Source organism: Varanus komodoensis, unplaced genomic scaffold (genome assembly GCF_004798865.1).
Source record: "Varanus komodoensis strain SLA01 unplaced genomic scaffold, ASM479886v1 scaffold6_1, whole genome shotgun sequence".
Classification (NCBI taxonomy): domain Eukaryota; kingdom Metazoa; phylum Chordata; class Lepidosauria; order Squamata; family Varanidae; genus Varanus; species Varanus komodoensis.
In genome coordinates this window covers 6,318,517-6,334,124 of record NW_025336345.1, presented here as the reverse complement: position 1 = coordinate 6,334,124, position 15,608 = coordinate 6,318,517, and the positions used below count along the sequence as shown (strand labels likewise).

Here is a 15,608-nt window from a genome sequence, read left to right as displayed (position 1 = left end):
ACACATCCACTGCATCCCCTCCATCTAGCCATCTCGAAACCTTGTCATAGAATTCCACAAGGTTTGTCTGGCAGGACCTGTTTTTGCGGAAGCCGTGTTGTGTGGCTTTCAACCTCCCTTCTCTATCTAGCATCACTAGATCTCTCGCTATTATGAGCCTTTCCATTGTTTTTCCTACAATGGATGTAAGGCTAACAGGTCTGTAATTCCCCATGTCCCTTCTACTACCCTTTTTGAAAATTGGGACCACTGATGCCACCCTCCAGTCCTCTGGAACTTCACCTATTCTCCACGAGGCCTCAAAAATGGAGGCCAGCAGGCATGAGAGAACCCCTGCCAACTCTCTAAGTACTCTCGGGTGTAACCCATCAGGGCCTGGCACCTTTGTAATGTCCAATGCCCTGAGGAGCCCCTCGACTTTAAGGGGGGTGACTCTAATCTGTGCCCCTAAGTCCCCAGCCTCATCTAATCTATGTGGATATCCCCTGTCCTGCTTTGGGGGAGGTTGGCTAGAGGTTGGCTAGAGGTTGGCAAGAGAAAAGACTGTATTAACAGCCACTAGTGAGCTGAAACAAATTTCTGACTAATTAATTTTTCAGAAGGGTGTGGGAGAAGAAATTTATATGGGAGGCTTAATAGTACTGTAAAGCAGTGGCAGGCAGAAAGATAGATAGATAGGGATCTGTGGAATATTGGATGATTTGAAGGTGATCAGGCTTCTAGATGCTGGGAAATACCAGCAACAGGAACGGTCCTACTACCTAAACTAGGCTGAATTCCTGATCTCCAATGCAGATTTACACTTGCTTATACAAGACTTCTCATTACATGACTCATAGGGTACCATAAGTAAAGAGCCTTGCATCCCTGCCCCAAGCCAGTTTTGCACCAGCCACAAATCCTGGTTGATCTTGGGGTTCTAGGAAAAAAACAAACCAAAACCAAAGCCTGAAGTCTGATCATGTCGGCTGTCAAGGGTCCCTCCAAGGGTTTGTGTACAGGAAAGAAACTTGTATATGAGGCACTGGGAGAGGCAAGGAAGAAGAGGACAATGTGCATGTATTCTGTCAGTCCTGTGCATGCCATTCATTTGTGCATGGCATGTACACCCCACCTTACTTTCAAAGAGCCCAAGATGCCGTACAGGATCCTCTTTCTCTTCATTCTACCCTACAACAACACTATCAGCCAGGTTAGGCTGAGAGTCTGTGACTGGCCCAAAGCCTCCCAGTGGGCTTCAGGGCTGAGCGGGGGCCACAACCTGGATCTCCCCAGTCCCAGTCCAATTCTAACCACTATGCTAGCCTGGCTCTCAAATCTTTAACAAGGCCATTTTGGATGTCCGTTTTGTGGGTTTTGGCTGCAGCAGCTATTAAGGATTTGAGCAGGGCAATAGTTTTCAAAGCACCCCAGTGCGAATATAGAGAGAGGGGTGGTCTGGCTGCAATTGTGATGGCATATTTGAGGGCCTCAGATACAGAAGCACGACTGGAAAGAGAGGTCTCTTGTGAAAGAAAAATGATGTAGCATCTTGGACCTGGAATATGCTGCAAAGAAAACTGGGTTACAGTGAGGAAGACTTCCAGGGCCTGGAAAGCCTAGTTTGCTGTGGGTTACAAGACAACTGACTAGCAAACATGGCTGGCTCCCAGTGCTGGCTCCAGGTTTTAGGCAAGACTCCCTCAGGAGGCTGTTCCCTCCCTCCTTCAGTGGTGCTGCTTGCACCAATTGCAACAGTTCCTCATCTTGGTTGGCATTGCTACGACTTGCTTGCTTGGCAGGCAGAGAGCAGGGAAGCATGTGCAGGCAGGAGCACCTTGTGCTCTTCCTTCTCACCACCACCACTGTCTGGGCCAGAGTGAGAGGTGGGGGAACAAGCAGGCTGCAGTGGGGAAGTGGAGGAGCAAGTCCAGGGGTCTCCTATCCATGGTCCTCCACTGCATGCTGGGCACCTGCTGAGTCCTGGCCCTGCGGCTCCACCAGAAGGCTGGCCGTTTCTTCACAAAGGACTCACCTGGCATGCATCAGCTCTTCCGTCCAGGTATCCAGCACATAGCATGCCTTCTGCAATGTGGTTCCCAAGCACCTTGGCAGAACGGCACTCCTTCTCAGGCATAATAGGCACGTGTGCCTCCTGCAGATTCTTAGCGAGATGGGTGGCTCCTGCAGGGAGAAGGCAGGGTTCTAATGAACAAACGCATCAGCACTCCAGGTTAGATTACAGGGTGCTGCGCATCTGGATGACTGGGGAGGATGGCCTGGGCCTCTCTTCTCCAGTGGCCTTTAGGATCACAGAAGAAACTCTGGACATTGTAAACTTGCAGTGTGCTGGCAGCCTGAAGCAACTTCTCTTGCACAGAAGGCTTTAGCTGGGTGCTGTGGACTGTCCCTGCCGGCGTGATTGTTAGTGAAATCTTCCTTACTCTATAGATCAGGTATGGGGAACGTGGCCCTCAGAGGCCACCTGCATGGCCTTGCCTCCCCTCACATGTGCAAAGAAGTACACATTTATAAGAGGACAGGGGGTGCACACATGAGAAGAGCAGCAGCAGTGGTGTGGCATCCAGGGGGTTGACATTGGAGCTTGTGCACCTCTGCTGAAATCAAGACAGAAAAGGTGCAAAGGAGTTGCAGGCCGCATGCATTTGCCAAAATGATGGCTTATTTTATGTCCAGCATCAGACATAAAGGAGCAGAAGGAGTGTGCTAAATTATCCCCTTGCCCTGCTTCTGTGCTTCCCACTGGGGCATCCGGTTGGCAACTGGGCAAACATCATGCTGGACTATATAGGCCTTGGTCTGAGCCAGCAGGACTCTTCTTGTGTTGGAGATGGCCGAGAGGGGAGGGTTAAGGAGGACTACAAGGCAGCATTGTGCCTCTCCATGCCTCATCCCCTGAACAAAAATCTATAGGGAATGGCAACCAGCCAGTAGGCCTGGACCTTTATGGAAAGGATAAGGAGGCCCGTCCTGTCCTCATGGCTGAATTGGGCCACTTCTTTCTCACCTTCGTACATATACCCCCATCCAGCAATCTGGCATTCCTCGCTAATGTTAAGTGCTGTCTTGTTCAAACTGGGCAAGCAAACGGGGGAAATGTAGCGTGAAAATTCAACACAGTGCCCTGGTGCCTTCTCCTTGTCCTCCTTCAACCGCACCAGTGCTGGGAGAAATAAAGGACAGCAAGTTAGCAATGAACTGGCACTCAGGAATGAGATTTGTAGGCAGGTAAACAGAAGCTTAAATTGTTCTTGATGGAACCCAGCTGGCCTAGAAACAGTGCCTCAGGCTGAAACGAGATGCCCTGCTGCAAGGCACAGAAACAGGCCTCTGGACTGCAACATGCAGCCCAGCCTTTCTGCTCCCTCCTGGGGCTGTACTGCATGGATTAGGCCTTGCGGTTCTTCTGAGAAGGGGACTACACCACCTTGCTCTTCAGTGCAGCTGACATACATATATGGCTCCACCAAGACTCTGGAAAGATGAAACAGCTGGTGGAGCCTGGGCTGGATGAACCATGCTAGGAGGGGGGGAAAGCAAAGGAAGACAAGCTCACCAATGTCATGGTGCTTGTTAATCACAGAATAATTCTCATGCAGCAGGTAATTCTGTACTCGGACTTTCGTGGAGCCTACGGTGTTGGGGTTGTAGAGAGTATGGCCCAGCACCACGGAAATCAAGGACACATTGGGCCTGTAGGGCAAAATCTGTGGTCAGCAGCGCCTCTGAAAGGTCTGAGCCAGACCCTCTGAAGGCCATTTCCTTCTTTCCTTAGCAGGAAAAGGAACAAGACTTGCCTGTTCTCGAAACAATGCGCAGCAGTCAGGACCCAGCAGGAGCTGATGAGGCTCCCTCCACAGAACTGCTCCCCGATGAATATGGCGGCCATGTAGGGGTGGGAACCAGCAAGCGCCACCATACCCCCCACTACACGGGAACGTGAAGAGGTGACCTTGGTATAACGCTTCCCACAAGCTGCAGCCGGGACAGACCTAGTTACAGTCTGGGTCAAGTTAGTGGTAACGACTGGTGCTGAGTCCCTTACATGCTGAACAGTTATTACTGGAGGGGATGCTGTGGTGCCTGTGGAGAAAAGAAGCTTGGCTCATTCCTGTCTGAGGTTCAGCCCCCCCCAACTGTTTCAAGGAGCATGGTGCATGCCTTACCTGCAGGCTGGGCTTGGCAGCGAGTGACATTGCAGAACTCCCAGGTGAGGTGCCCCTCTTGCAGCACGTAGCACCACGGCTGGCTGTCGCTGTCTGGGTTTCTGCACAAAGGGTCGAGTCCTGCCTCCAGCCAAAGCAGCACTGAACGGCCTCCCCTCCTCCCGCCTTGCCATTTCACTTTCCTTTCCTCTGCCCCGCGCTTTTGTAGCAGCTCTTTGGTCCTTCCCAGCCCTGGGCCCTTTGCCCCTCACACACTTCTTGTGTCCCCTCCTCAATCTCCTCTTGGAGGCTTCCCTTTGCAAGGCATTTCTTGCATGCTTGTGGTCCTTCACTAGTGGAAGTTGCAGGTCCTTTACATCCTCCAGGGCCTCTCCCCTGTTTTTTTTAATAATTTCTGCAGCTTTTTTAGAGTGAGGAAAGTGCAGTGTTTTCTGCCATGGTGCCATAATTCGCTATGGAAAGCCTTTTGCAGATACACAGTTTTGCTCTCCACCATAGTAGTACCTTACAGTTGTGTAATTGCTCATACAGAAACACACAGAAGGGAACTCTCTGGAAAAAGACTTCTTTAAAGGAGGCGCTCTTCCTCTCACAAAGAGAACAGAAGCAGCGGCCCCAGTGAAGAGGCAGGTTCACTGCCTCATGCACAGGGGCCCTTACTCTGTGTGCTGTTATTGGGGCTGACATACGACTCTGACCCTGCAGCTCACCTGCAGAAGTTGTGTTCCCCCAGACCCAAGCTGGATGCTCTGGGGAAATTGCTGGAGAACTCTTGAAGCAGGATGGGGGAGTCCCAGGGCAGGCAGGGGATCCCTGAGCGACTGCTCTGGACCATGCCTCGGTATGAGTGCCCATTCCCACTGTAGCAGGTCTGATTGTGGTCTAGGAAATAAAAATACCGGAGGCAAACCCTCAGTAGTCTGAAAAAACATGTTACACCACGAAGAAGGTAAACTTTTCAAGACCCTGTTTGCCTGTCCCAAGAGGATTGCCACTCCCCATCATATCTCAGAGCATTCGGAGCCTGTCACACCTGAAAAGCACAAAAAGAGCCGTGCTGCATCAGAGAAAACACCTCCTTGTCCAGACTCCTGCTTCCCACAGAGGCCAGCCGGGCCCCTCTGGGAAGCCCGTGAGAAAGATAGGGCTGCAAGAACAGCACTGCCCTGTTCACGTTCCCCAGCATGTGGTGTGACAAAGCCATCATAACTAACAGCCACAATCTTCCTGCAGGCTTCCTGGGTAGCACACAAGGCTGGTCCAAGAAATGTTGCTTACAAGCTACGTGGTTTTTCATGTTGGATGAATCTGATCAGGGTCCTCTCCTGCAGCTCAGGGCAGCAGACCAGCCCGGGAGGCACAGGTCAGGCCACGCAGCACATGCAGCTCTGGTCTTGGACATGCACCTGGCAGGCGTGTCATGAGTGGAGCTGGCTGGAGCTGGGGGTCAGACTAGATGGCCCAGGAGACCCCTTCTGACTCGCTCAGTTTCTATGTCTTCAACACCTTGTCACCACTCCCTGCACCACCACCGTGGCATATGGCAGCTGCCTCCCCGATTTCTTCCTCTCTCAAAAATTGTTTTGCTGAAAGCAAGAGGGTAGCACTAGGAGGAAGGACTGGGAGAGAGGACTGGGCTTGGCCCACGGGAAAGGCTGCGTTCTGGGAATCCAAATCAGTGCTTGCCCCAGTTCTCCCGCAGAGTACAGAAGAGGTGGTATGAGGAGGTGGCGCACCAGGGCAGGAGCCCCAAATCTCTGGGAGCCTGTCTGCCTCACCACCCTGCTATCCATAGGCTGACATAAAGGTATGGGGGCTCTGTTACAATTGGTCCCCTAGACTAGCTGGATGTTTGCCTACATGTGCATCATCTCCTGCTGCTCTTCCCCTACTTGAATCTTTTGGTCCAAGGTTTTTTTCTGAAATCAAATGCCCACCTTTCCCCTTCCCATACATCCCTCTTTACAAACAGGGGTGTCCCGAAGAGACAGGCTCCTTTAGAGTTTCACATACAGATCGACCTTAGAGTATGTGTAAACTTGCATATAGAATTAATTTTGGTCCTCTGGCCTTAAGCACTGCCCCTGAGTATACATACCCACATACTACTCCCCTGTGCCCCATGGTTCTCAGCCCTTCAGAACAGAACTTCCTTTACCACTTCTTGCCTCCAATTCTAGGATGAGACACCAGGGAATCTGAGTCACCCGTTTTGCCATGCAAGTGGTTTTAAACTGGCCTGATTATTTTTTTCTTCAGCTCCTCACCATAGATGGTTTGAGAATGAAAGAATAGTATAACCTTACTGGTTCAGAATAGTTGTCCCTCTCTTCCAATATCCTATGCCAGCCTCATCATCTGAATTACTGGGCCTTGATCCTTCTCTGTATTTGTAAATGTACCCAATTCTTTAAAAAATACACATACCCAGTAATACTATTGTGATGAGTATGCTCTGTGTGAACAAAATATTTCTTTGGTTGTTTGAAACATGTAGTACCTTTAAGGAATCTATACCTTATTTTTCCCCAGCGGGTTCTATTATGATACTCATTATTACTGCTAATGTGCACAGCTTATTTAGAGTGCAAAGTCTTTCTCAACAATCAGAGCATTTATCCTCGTAGCAACCCTGTGGAGTAAGTCACTGCAAGTCCTGCTTTACAGATGGGAAGCTGACTGTGAGAGATGACTGGCTTTGGGCCAGCTAACTGAAGTGTAACTCAGGGCTGAAGACACTTGTGGCCCCTAGCGGATGTTGCTGCACAGCAACTGCCTTCATCCCCAGCCAACATTGCTCATGGATGCAGTCCAAAACTCTCCGGAGGGCTGCACGTTGCCCATCCCTACTGTAGCTGATTAATGCTTTAAATGTAGGTCCCCTGGGTTCATTCCACTGAGACATACGAGTTCTTTGCAAGTATCCCTTTGAAGAGGGTTCAACCAAGGATGCACTTCATGCTCAAGAGTTGACTTCTATCCCTTTCCTAACAATTCTCCTTGCATTTCAGCGGTGGCAGCACAGCTAACAGATTCTTTTTGGAACTATAAGATGCCTATTTCTTGACCAAAGAACAAGACTCTGCTTAGAATTCAAGAGTGGGACAGAAATATCCTTGCAATAATCCGTCTTAGTGTGCATCAGTTTTTCCCCACACATGGATTCCCACATAGCCATTTCATTGCCCTTCTTTATCTACCACAGGTTTAAACTTAGGTTTTTGCACACAGGCATAAATATACTTTAATGAATATCTACAAACATACCTATGCCACACAGTGGTCCAGAAAAGCCTTCAGGACAAGCGCAGACCCAGCCATCTTTCTGCTCTAAGCAGTGGCCTCCATTCAAGCAGGGATTTCTTGCACATGCTGTGGGTCAGAAGAAGCAGTACAGATCATTGGAAGTTTAGGCCAAGCCAGGCTATTGGTCCATCTAGCTCCATATCGCCTATTCTGGCTGGTAGTCCCCCTCTATCCTCAGTCCTTAGGGAGCGTTATTTTGCATCAGCTGCTATCTGATTCTTTTTTGTGGTGTCAGGGATTGAACCCAAACTATTCTGCACACAAAACAAGCATACACCAGGCTGAGCTGTGGCTTCTCAGAGACAAAAGGCAGGCAGGTCTAGATCAGGGACTAATGGCACAGTTAAGAATCCACCAATCCACTACTTAGTACCCTAGTATAACCCTCCCCTTTTCTGGCATTGAGGGTGCGTCTCAGGGTAAGCAGTTTGTTACCCTCCAGATCTCCACAACCCCTCACCACTGGCCGTCCTGGCTGGGGCTTCTTCTAGTTATTCTCCAAAACATCTGGAGGGCACTAGGCTGCCTATCCTTGATGTAAAAACAGCTTAATCCATTGACCCATCAACCAAGGTGGGGGATGGGGGGGGATCCTTTCCTCCACTTCATTCATTGCATTTTAACCCCAGTCTTCATGCTTTATCATCCCAGTAAGAAATGATAATGTCTGCATTCATTCTGTGCTTCATCTCCTTTGCTTTATGTTGTGTGAAGGAGTCTTAGTGTCGCAGGGACAGGCTTGCTAAACCTTTCTGGCATGAAAGCCCTGCCACTGACTCCAGATACAAGAGGCCTGGCTTTGGCAAATGCCTCACACACACGCTGGTTTGGTGCTACGGTGAGCCTTCAAGCAGTCAGGACTGAGCTGCCAGCATTTTGTTGAAGCTCTACTCCTGTCTGGTCTTTAACAGTATAAAGCTCAAAATAAAAGCTGCAATGGACAAGGGGTCCCATGGACATAGGAGTCCCCAGTCTCCCCTGCTTTTCCCCAGCCAAATCCTAACCTGCTACTCAACATGCCACCGTTTGCCAAGTCACTATTCTATGCGTGTTAACCGAACCTATAATCAGATTGGCATTATGTTACATATTCCTTGTGGGTGAGGATGTACATACATACACATATATAGTAATAGCTCAATCTGACCACCTACACTTTCAGACCTGGGGAGAGCATGGCTCTCATGAGGAGCTCCTGCATTTCACAATGTACCAGCCCACCACTGGGTATTAGAACCTTCATTTCAGTCAACCTGATTGCAAGACATTGATTTGCATGGATGAATGGACAAGAGTGGGAAGCTTCCAAAGATCACAGGAGTTCTAACTATTTGGTAATACAGTGATGGCAACCAAGGGAGGGCACGACACTGTGAACAGCAGCAAGGCTGTTATTGTCAAATCAGGTTCTTCTGTTACAGTTGATTCTAAATCATATGCTATAGGATCTACATGCAGTAGGATTCTTGCAGTATAAGCCTTTTTGATACAGAATGGATCATACGAACTCATAAAGCATTTGGATCACTTTTTATAAATAAGTGACATTATTGGGATACTGAGGGTCTGAGCAGACCTGTATGCGGTTGCATATAACGTAATTGCACCAGCCTTAAACAGAAAATATACTTCAAAAGTGGGAGGAGAGAAGAAGAGGCAGCTAGCAAAAGGACTAGGTATCTCCCCACATCTGCATTCATCTGTACTCCAAATCAAAGATTCCCAAACAGGGTTTTCTCTTAAAAAAGGAAAGCAGTTATGCTATGTGCAGTTGAGTCCAATGCTTAGTTAGGTCCTAAAAATGACCAGAAATACAAATATAACAGACAATGCTCAGCAATGAAACTCAGTGCTGTCAGAATTTTGTTGGTGTGTGAATTAGAAGCTACCCTTTATTGGCAGGGTGAGCAGTGCAGCCAATGAAGCACAAGTGAAGCACAAGCACAAGCACATTAGAGGCATTAGAGGCAGGAACCATGTCTGGTTTTGCTTTCCTCACCCACAAATACAGCCTTTGCCAGCCTGCCTTCCAGATGTGTTGGACTGCAACTCCCATCATTCTCATCCAGGATGACTGGGATTCATGGGACTTGCAGTCCCACTCTTTTAGGATGATGAAAGCAGCATGAATGGACCTCTCGTTCTCCTTTGTTCTGATACTGTTTGCAACCTGTTTCTACTTAGCTCTGACCCTTTCCATGAACAGCCTTGCACTGGATCTTCTTTTTACTGCAGTGGCACTCCTCCAGTCTCGTAGGTTGATGGAACCGCATCCAGCTGTCCTTCCTGCCAATGTGTAGCTGTCTTCGTGCTCCAAAGCAGTCTTCTGCAAAACAAAGTTATGAAGGGACTCTGGCAGCCGATCATTACCTGGTGCAGTTGAAAATCAGCCCCCAAAGCAGCTGTAGGCCTCCATCTGTGGGTGGCCTCCATAGCCATCACTAGGACATGACATACTTTAGAAATGCCCCATCAACTCCTTGTAAGTCCCAGCACCATATCACAACATTTTCCATGCTAATTTTGAATTATTTGGTTCCAGAAGGATAAGAGGCTTACCAACCCTGAGTGGATGGTTCAGTAACACCATTTATAATGGAGGCATGGCCCTCAGCCATTTGACCTGAGGCATTATGGGCTAGGACCTTGGCCTCAGCACAGAGAGGGATGACAGCATGTTTGTCCCAGTGTAAAACTCCTTTCTAGTTGGTTGTGGTGCCAAAGGAGATGCCTATCCATGGCCTGAACTAGGCCATCAAGGCCATCAAGGAATCGGACTAGGTCCACGGCTCCATGGCCCAAGCTCTAGTACCTCTCTCACAGCGTTTCCCATGGTAACCGGGGGCACAGGAGCAACGGAACCCATTTTGCCGAGCTTCACAGACACCATTGTTCTGGCATGGGTTAGAGTCACAGTGTCCTGCAAAAGGAAGCCAAAGGTCAGCCATATTTGGCCAGAAGTCTCAGGCTTTGGGCTACGTAGCTACTACAGCAAGGACAGAGCAGCCCATGCCATTGACCATGGAGCCTGACACTGCTGGTTGCTGAAGCAGTTTAAGACTTGTTTTTTGGGAGACTGTCAACAGCTGGGGGACAATGTACACATCCTTGTCATGGTTCTCTTATCACTCCAGGCCAGCTGAAGGTTCCTCCAGTTTCACAGAAACATAGAAACAGAGCGAGTCAGAAGGGGTCTCCCAGGCCATCTAGTCTGACCCCCGGCTCCAGCCAGCTCCGCTCACAACATGCCTGCCATGTTCCCAACACAGACTCACCTCTTGGCCTTTCACTTTTCCCACAGTATCTCCATTTTTGGTCTCGGTCATAGTTCTCTGTGGTGGCGCACCTGATCAGGGAAAGTCACAGAAGGAATACATGGAAGCTAGGCCAAAGCTAAAATGGAAGGTTGTAAGTCACGACTTCCTGTGCTTACCTCAGAGTAAAGACTGATCAAGTCCCACCCTATCCTCTGTTCCCTCCTAGCATCGTCCATAGTTTTCACTCTCCTAATGGCTGAAGCTCTTTTCAGTGAACAAGTGCTTACCAGAGTTTAGGATGATAGGTACCGGAGTGGCAGGCATGGTGCATTTTTCGCTGGAAACGGAAAGGGAAATGGCAGAGCTCCTCACTGGATTCTTCCTCTGCAAGGTAAAAGTGGATGGGCTGCTTCCATTGCATACAGGCTCAGGGGGGAAGAAAATATAAAGGCTGACATATAACTCTGGCATCTTCCGCCTGGCAGGTCACTTGGGAGGCCTGTCCTGCTTCTGGTCCCCTTAAGAAAGTCACCTTTGGAAGTGACAGAAGACTCTTAGGGCCTTACTTTTTCATGCAATCATTGCATCATTCATTCACGGGATCCAGATGTTTTTCTTCAAAGGAGCACTTCTGCTGTGGGGAGGTCATATTTTCCCAGCAATTAACCAAAAAAAAAAAAAGGATGCAGAATATGTGATTTCTTTGCCTTGCCCAAGCCATTGCAGATTGCTGTGCAGTGCAACTGGGAAAGGCACCCTGGCTAGTATCCACCACAACAGTATTTATGTAGCCTGTTATTCTGAAACCAAAAATTGACAAATGATCAACAGAATACCCTCTTCCTTTCTGCAACCCTTTACTACTGTGTGAAATGGCCCACTCCTCACCACTACAATTCCAAAATATGAGCTCACCCATCCTGCAATGATGAGGCTCCTTTACACCTTTGATCAGCAAAATATCACCGCACATTTTAGCCACAGTGTGTGTGGGCGTGAATGTTTGGAGACACAGGACTGGCATCAGTCCATGCCATTCTTGGGCAACTTCCAGGCCCCTAGCACTTTGGCAAGGCCGACTGCTCATTCCTGCCCGAGCCCCACCTTAATCTTTTTCCAGGCTCGACACTCCAAGCAGTTGCAGAACAGCTGGGTCCAGCTGCCAGGATAATTTCCAGTAACACTCCTCAAAAACAATGGATCTGGGGTGCTGTGAGAAATTCTCATGGAGGCTAGACCCTGATTATTTTATCTGGCCAGGGTGACTTCTTTTATATTGTTATTTATTTTATATTGTTATTTTATATTTTATATTGTTATTATTGTTATTTTTTATGTTGTGAGCCGCCCCGAGGCTTCGGCGAATGGGGCAGCATATAAATGTTTTAATAAATAAATGCTGGCCAGAGTCCTTTTGCTGCTGCCCACCTGTGGGAAGCACCAAAGGAAGATGGGGCCTGCCAGAAGGACCTTGGTACAGGGCCCCTCTGTCCAGAAACTTGCTTTATAGAGAACAGGCATCCTCTGTTTGATGGCCAGGCCAGTCCAAGTCAGGTTTTAAGGTAAAGAACTATACGAGAGTAGGGTGAGAGGGATTGTTTGCCCACCTAAATTATAGTAATCATTTCTAGGTTTTCATTCAGACATATTTGCATCTATACCCATAAACTAGCATATGCACATTTTATGGAAACCTTTTGCCTTTTTTGGCAACACACAAGCAGGGTGGGGGAACTCTTTCTTTGATAATTTAGCAAAAACTGGCAGGGAATTACCCTTTGAAAACCTGGCTTTCCCCAACCTGGTGCCACCCTCATAGACTGGACTACAACTCCCAGCATGCCCAAAAAGTGACTGAGAAATTTAGGAGCTGGACTTCAGCACTTCTGGAGGTGCTGGGTGTGTGGAAGGAGGCCACACTTGGGGTTCATTCCATGGTTGCTGTTTCTCAGCTGGCATGAACTCACAGAATTGCTTCACACTCACCTTCATAATGGTCCTTGCGTGGCTTGTGATGCCGCCCCTGCCAGAAAAACAAACATTGATGGCTGAGCTGGAACAGCACAGGCCGCTTTTCAAAAACAATTCAGCCCTGCCAGCCTAGGCCTCTCTTCTTTTCCTGCTCTTTGCAATCCCATCTCTGTACTGATGAGGCTTTTGGGGACATGGCTCACCTCCAAGGCTGCTGAGGGGCTTGCACTGCCTAGGCCTCAGAAAGCACAAACACCTCCTCAAAGGCAGCCATGGGCTGTGCAGCATCCTCTCTCTTTAAAGGTTTCCAGTCCAATCCCCCTCCCCCACCCGTAAAAGCAATATACACTATTAATATTTATCAGATGTATAGGCTGCTGCATTTTTTAAAAACTCTTTACGTTGTAAATTGGGAAGATATAATCTCACAGGTAATTATTTTAACCAATCCTGCTAGCACCTTTTACAGGCTTAAAAGCCCCCCAATGTTACCAGATAAATCTTAGTTGATTGATGGCATGGCTTTTAGTTGATTAGACAGTTAAATTTGCATATAAATGAAACTTAGGTAATGTGAAGGGCAGGCAAGTTGGGGTACCTGCGGAATGGAGTGCCACACCTTGGCAGGGACCGCCCCCCCCCCCACACACACACACTAGGGCAATGGCTGTAAGAAGGGGAAGGAGCTCACTGAGGGCTCAGGGACACCAGGAGCTGCCACAGAATGAACTGGTGGCTCTGATGCGAAAAGCGTAAAGTCTGAGAGGGGCCAGGTTGGTGCCCAGAAGAAAGAGGGCCTTCTCAGTGGCGGCTCCTGATTATGAAACAAGCTCCCCACTGAGGCCCTCCTGGGCCCATCTCTCTTTCTGGTGCCTTGCTCTCAGAGCAAGTCATTTAATGGTCTTTGGGGGACATATTCTGTCTGTAAAGGCCTCATTGCTTGATGGTATTGAATGTGGTTATCGGTAGTACTGCATTTTATTTTTTTAATTAATTGCTACCCTCCCAGAGCACTATGGCTATTGAGCAGTATCTAAATGAACCATGGAATGCTCTTGTGCAGTCTATATGGCAATCTTAAAGAGCAATAGAAAGTTTCTTCCATTCTTCACCTGAAGGCCAGAATCCCTGCCAAGCTCAGGCAGTGCTTGAAAGGGTGGCATAAAAGAGAGGAAAGCGCAGACACCAGAGCATAAGAAATTACTGCACTCTTTATGGGATATTCACAGATTCAGCCCAAAGTATGGTAGTCAGGAGCAGGGGCTCCAGGCACTGCCAGATATACGCACTTGGACAAGTATGGGATTAAACAGTCCCCATTCCAGTATTATATGACCCAGGTAGGTAATAGCCTTATTACAGCAGGATTGCTTGTTTGCTTTTTAAATTGCACCATAGACATATCTTCTGTGAGGGAGAAGGAAATAGGTATCCTACAATGATTTGAAGTACACACACAGTTCACAGAATGTTGAGGAAATATTGTGGGGAAGGAGGTACCTTTGCCAATGTTTTCTTAGTGTTATTTGGGATGGTGTCTGAGTATGTTGAGTTTTTTGGGAAACGTGACATTTTAAAAGGCCTCCACGGTAGCAGGATAGTGCGGAACACTCAGCTTGTAGAATCAGAATTCTAAACGCAAAAGCTTTAAAGCCCTTCCACATTCTTTTCAAATGATGCAGGCCTCAGGGGGTGACAGGAATGTGCTGCCCATCTCCGGCATGTCAAGGCCAGTGACCCACAGAGCTTTGTGCAGTTTTATACAGGACTTCAAACAGCAACAGTCATGCAGTGGAATGACCCAAATAATATAATTTCTCTTAGGAATGTTAGGGTCCCCTGCAACAACTGAGTAACAACTTGATTTTCTTTGCATCCATCATAAAACAATATACTAGGAAGAACAGCAGCTGAGAATCATGAGCAAATCCCAAGCCCCAAGAATTGGCCTGAACGACTAGGGTGAATTTTAGGGGCAGGAACAAGCTTTGCAACTTGTCTCCATCTTGCATACCTTATCAGCTGCTGACACCTCCCTCTACCCTTCCTTTTTATGCTCACAACAGGGACGAATGTCTTACTTGTCTAATGGTCAAGCTTCAAAACTCTGTTGTGAATGTTTTCATGAGACTCAGAATCTGGGTATAAACTATAATGGGCCTACTGGGAACCAGAGCAGAAAGGAAACAATTAAATGGATATCAAATGGATGTGCTGGGATCTCACCTGGAATGACTCTCCTGGACTCAGAAGAACCACAAACAGTGGCAGCAGCAGCAGCAGAGATGTCATGGCGGTGCCCGGACAAGGATGAAATGGTGTGGTTTGCGCTTTACTTCAAGCAAAGCAAACAAGTCCTAGATCAATACAGTGTAAAGCAAAGGTCTTTTGGTGGGAGTTAATCAGCAGTTTGAGGACTGCAGAACTGGGACAAACACTGTACCAAAACAGCAAGATTGCGGGACAGAAATAGAAAGAGGTCCATAAGAACTTCTTGTATTTCTTGTATCCACAACATCCTTCCACTTGTTCAGAATAATAAGTCTTCTGAGAAGGACTGCTGCAGCTCTCTGTGAACTGCAAAAAAGCTTGAAATTGCATTTCTGCAACTTCATTTTAATTCATTTCTGTGCCACTCAATAGGCAAAATTTTCTGGACAATTTACAAAGATTAAAAACCTTAAAATAACATTCAGACATATAAACTGATGACACACGCCTGCATATACTGAAACAATTTTAACAATCAACAATGAGAACTGCCAGGACCTTATTAAAATCCTTATCACATGTGGCTAAAGGCCTGAAAATAGAGGATGATTTCCGTTTCCAAACTTCCTTCTGAAGTTTCATTTATTGAAGGGGATTGACTTGGCAGAGGTTTCCTTGATTATGGATCTTATTCATC

The 15,608-nt window shown here is 47.8% G+C and overlaps 1 protein-coding gene across 2 annotated transcripts in view; it reads right to left on the bottom strand.

Moving 5' to 3' along the window:
- The window catches only part of F12 (coagulation factor XII), a 17,313-nt gene extending 2,310 nt beyond the window's left edge, over window positions 1–15,003 (bottom strand). Inside the window, exons 1-13 of one of the 2 annotated variants that reach the window (XM_044451060.1) lie at window positions 14,927–15,003; window positions 12,716–12,752; window positions 11,017–11,113; window positions 10,748–10,818; window positions 10,285–10,392; window positions 9,664–9,798; window positions 7,434–7,538; window positions 4,877–5,048; window positions 4,167–4,267; window positions 3,798–4,083; window positions 3,557–3,693; window positions 3,008–3,163; window positions 2,015–2,163 (exon numbers count right to left, since the gene is read on the bottom strand). In XM_044451060.1, coding sequence (XP_044306995.1) covers window positions 2,015–2,163; window positions 3,008–3,163; window positions 3,557–3,693; window positions 3,798–4,083; window positions 4,167–4,267; window positions 4,877–5,048; window positions 7,434–7,538; window positions 9,664–9,798; window positions 10,285–10,392; window positions 10,748–10,818; window positions 11,017–11,113; window positions 12,716–12,752; window positions 14,927–14,992 — 1,620 coding nt within the window. In that variant the 5' untranslated portion in view covers window positions 14,993–15,003. The remainder of the gene's footprint in view (window positions 1–2,014; window positions 2,164–3,007; window positions 3,164–3,556; window positions 3,694–3,797; window positions 4,084–4,166; window positions 4,268–4,876; window positions 5,049–7,433; window positions 7,539–9,663; window positions 9,799–10,284; window positions 10,393–10,747; window positions 10,819–11,016; window positions 11,114–12,715; window positions 12,753–14,926) is intronic. The other variant, XM_044451061.1, reaches the window with a different exon arrangement.
- Window positions 15,004–15,608: the final 605 nt, after the last annotated feature.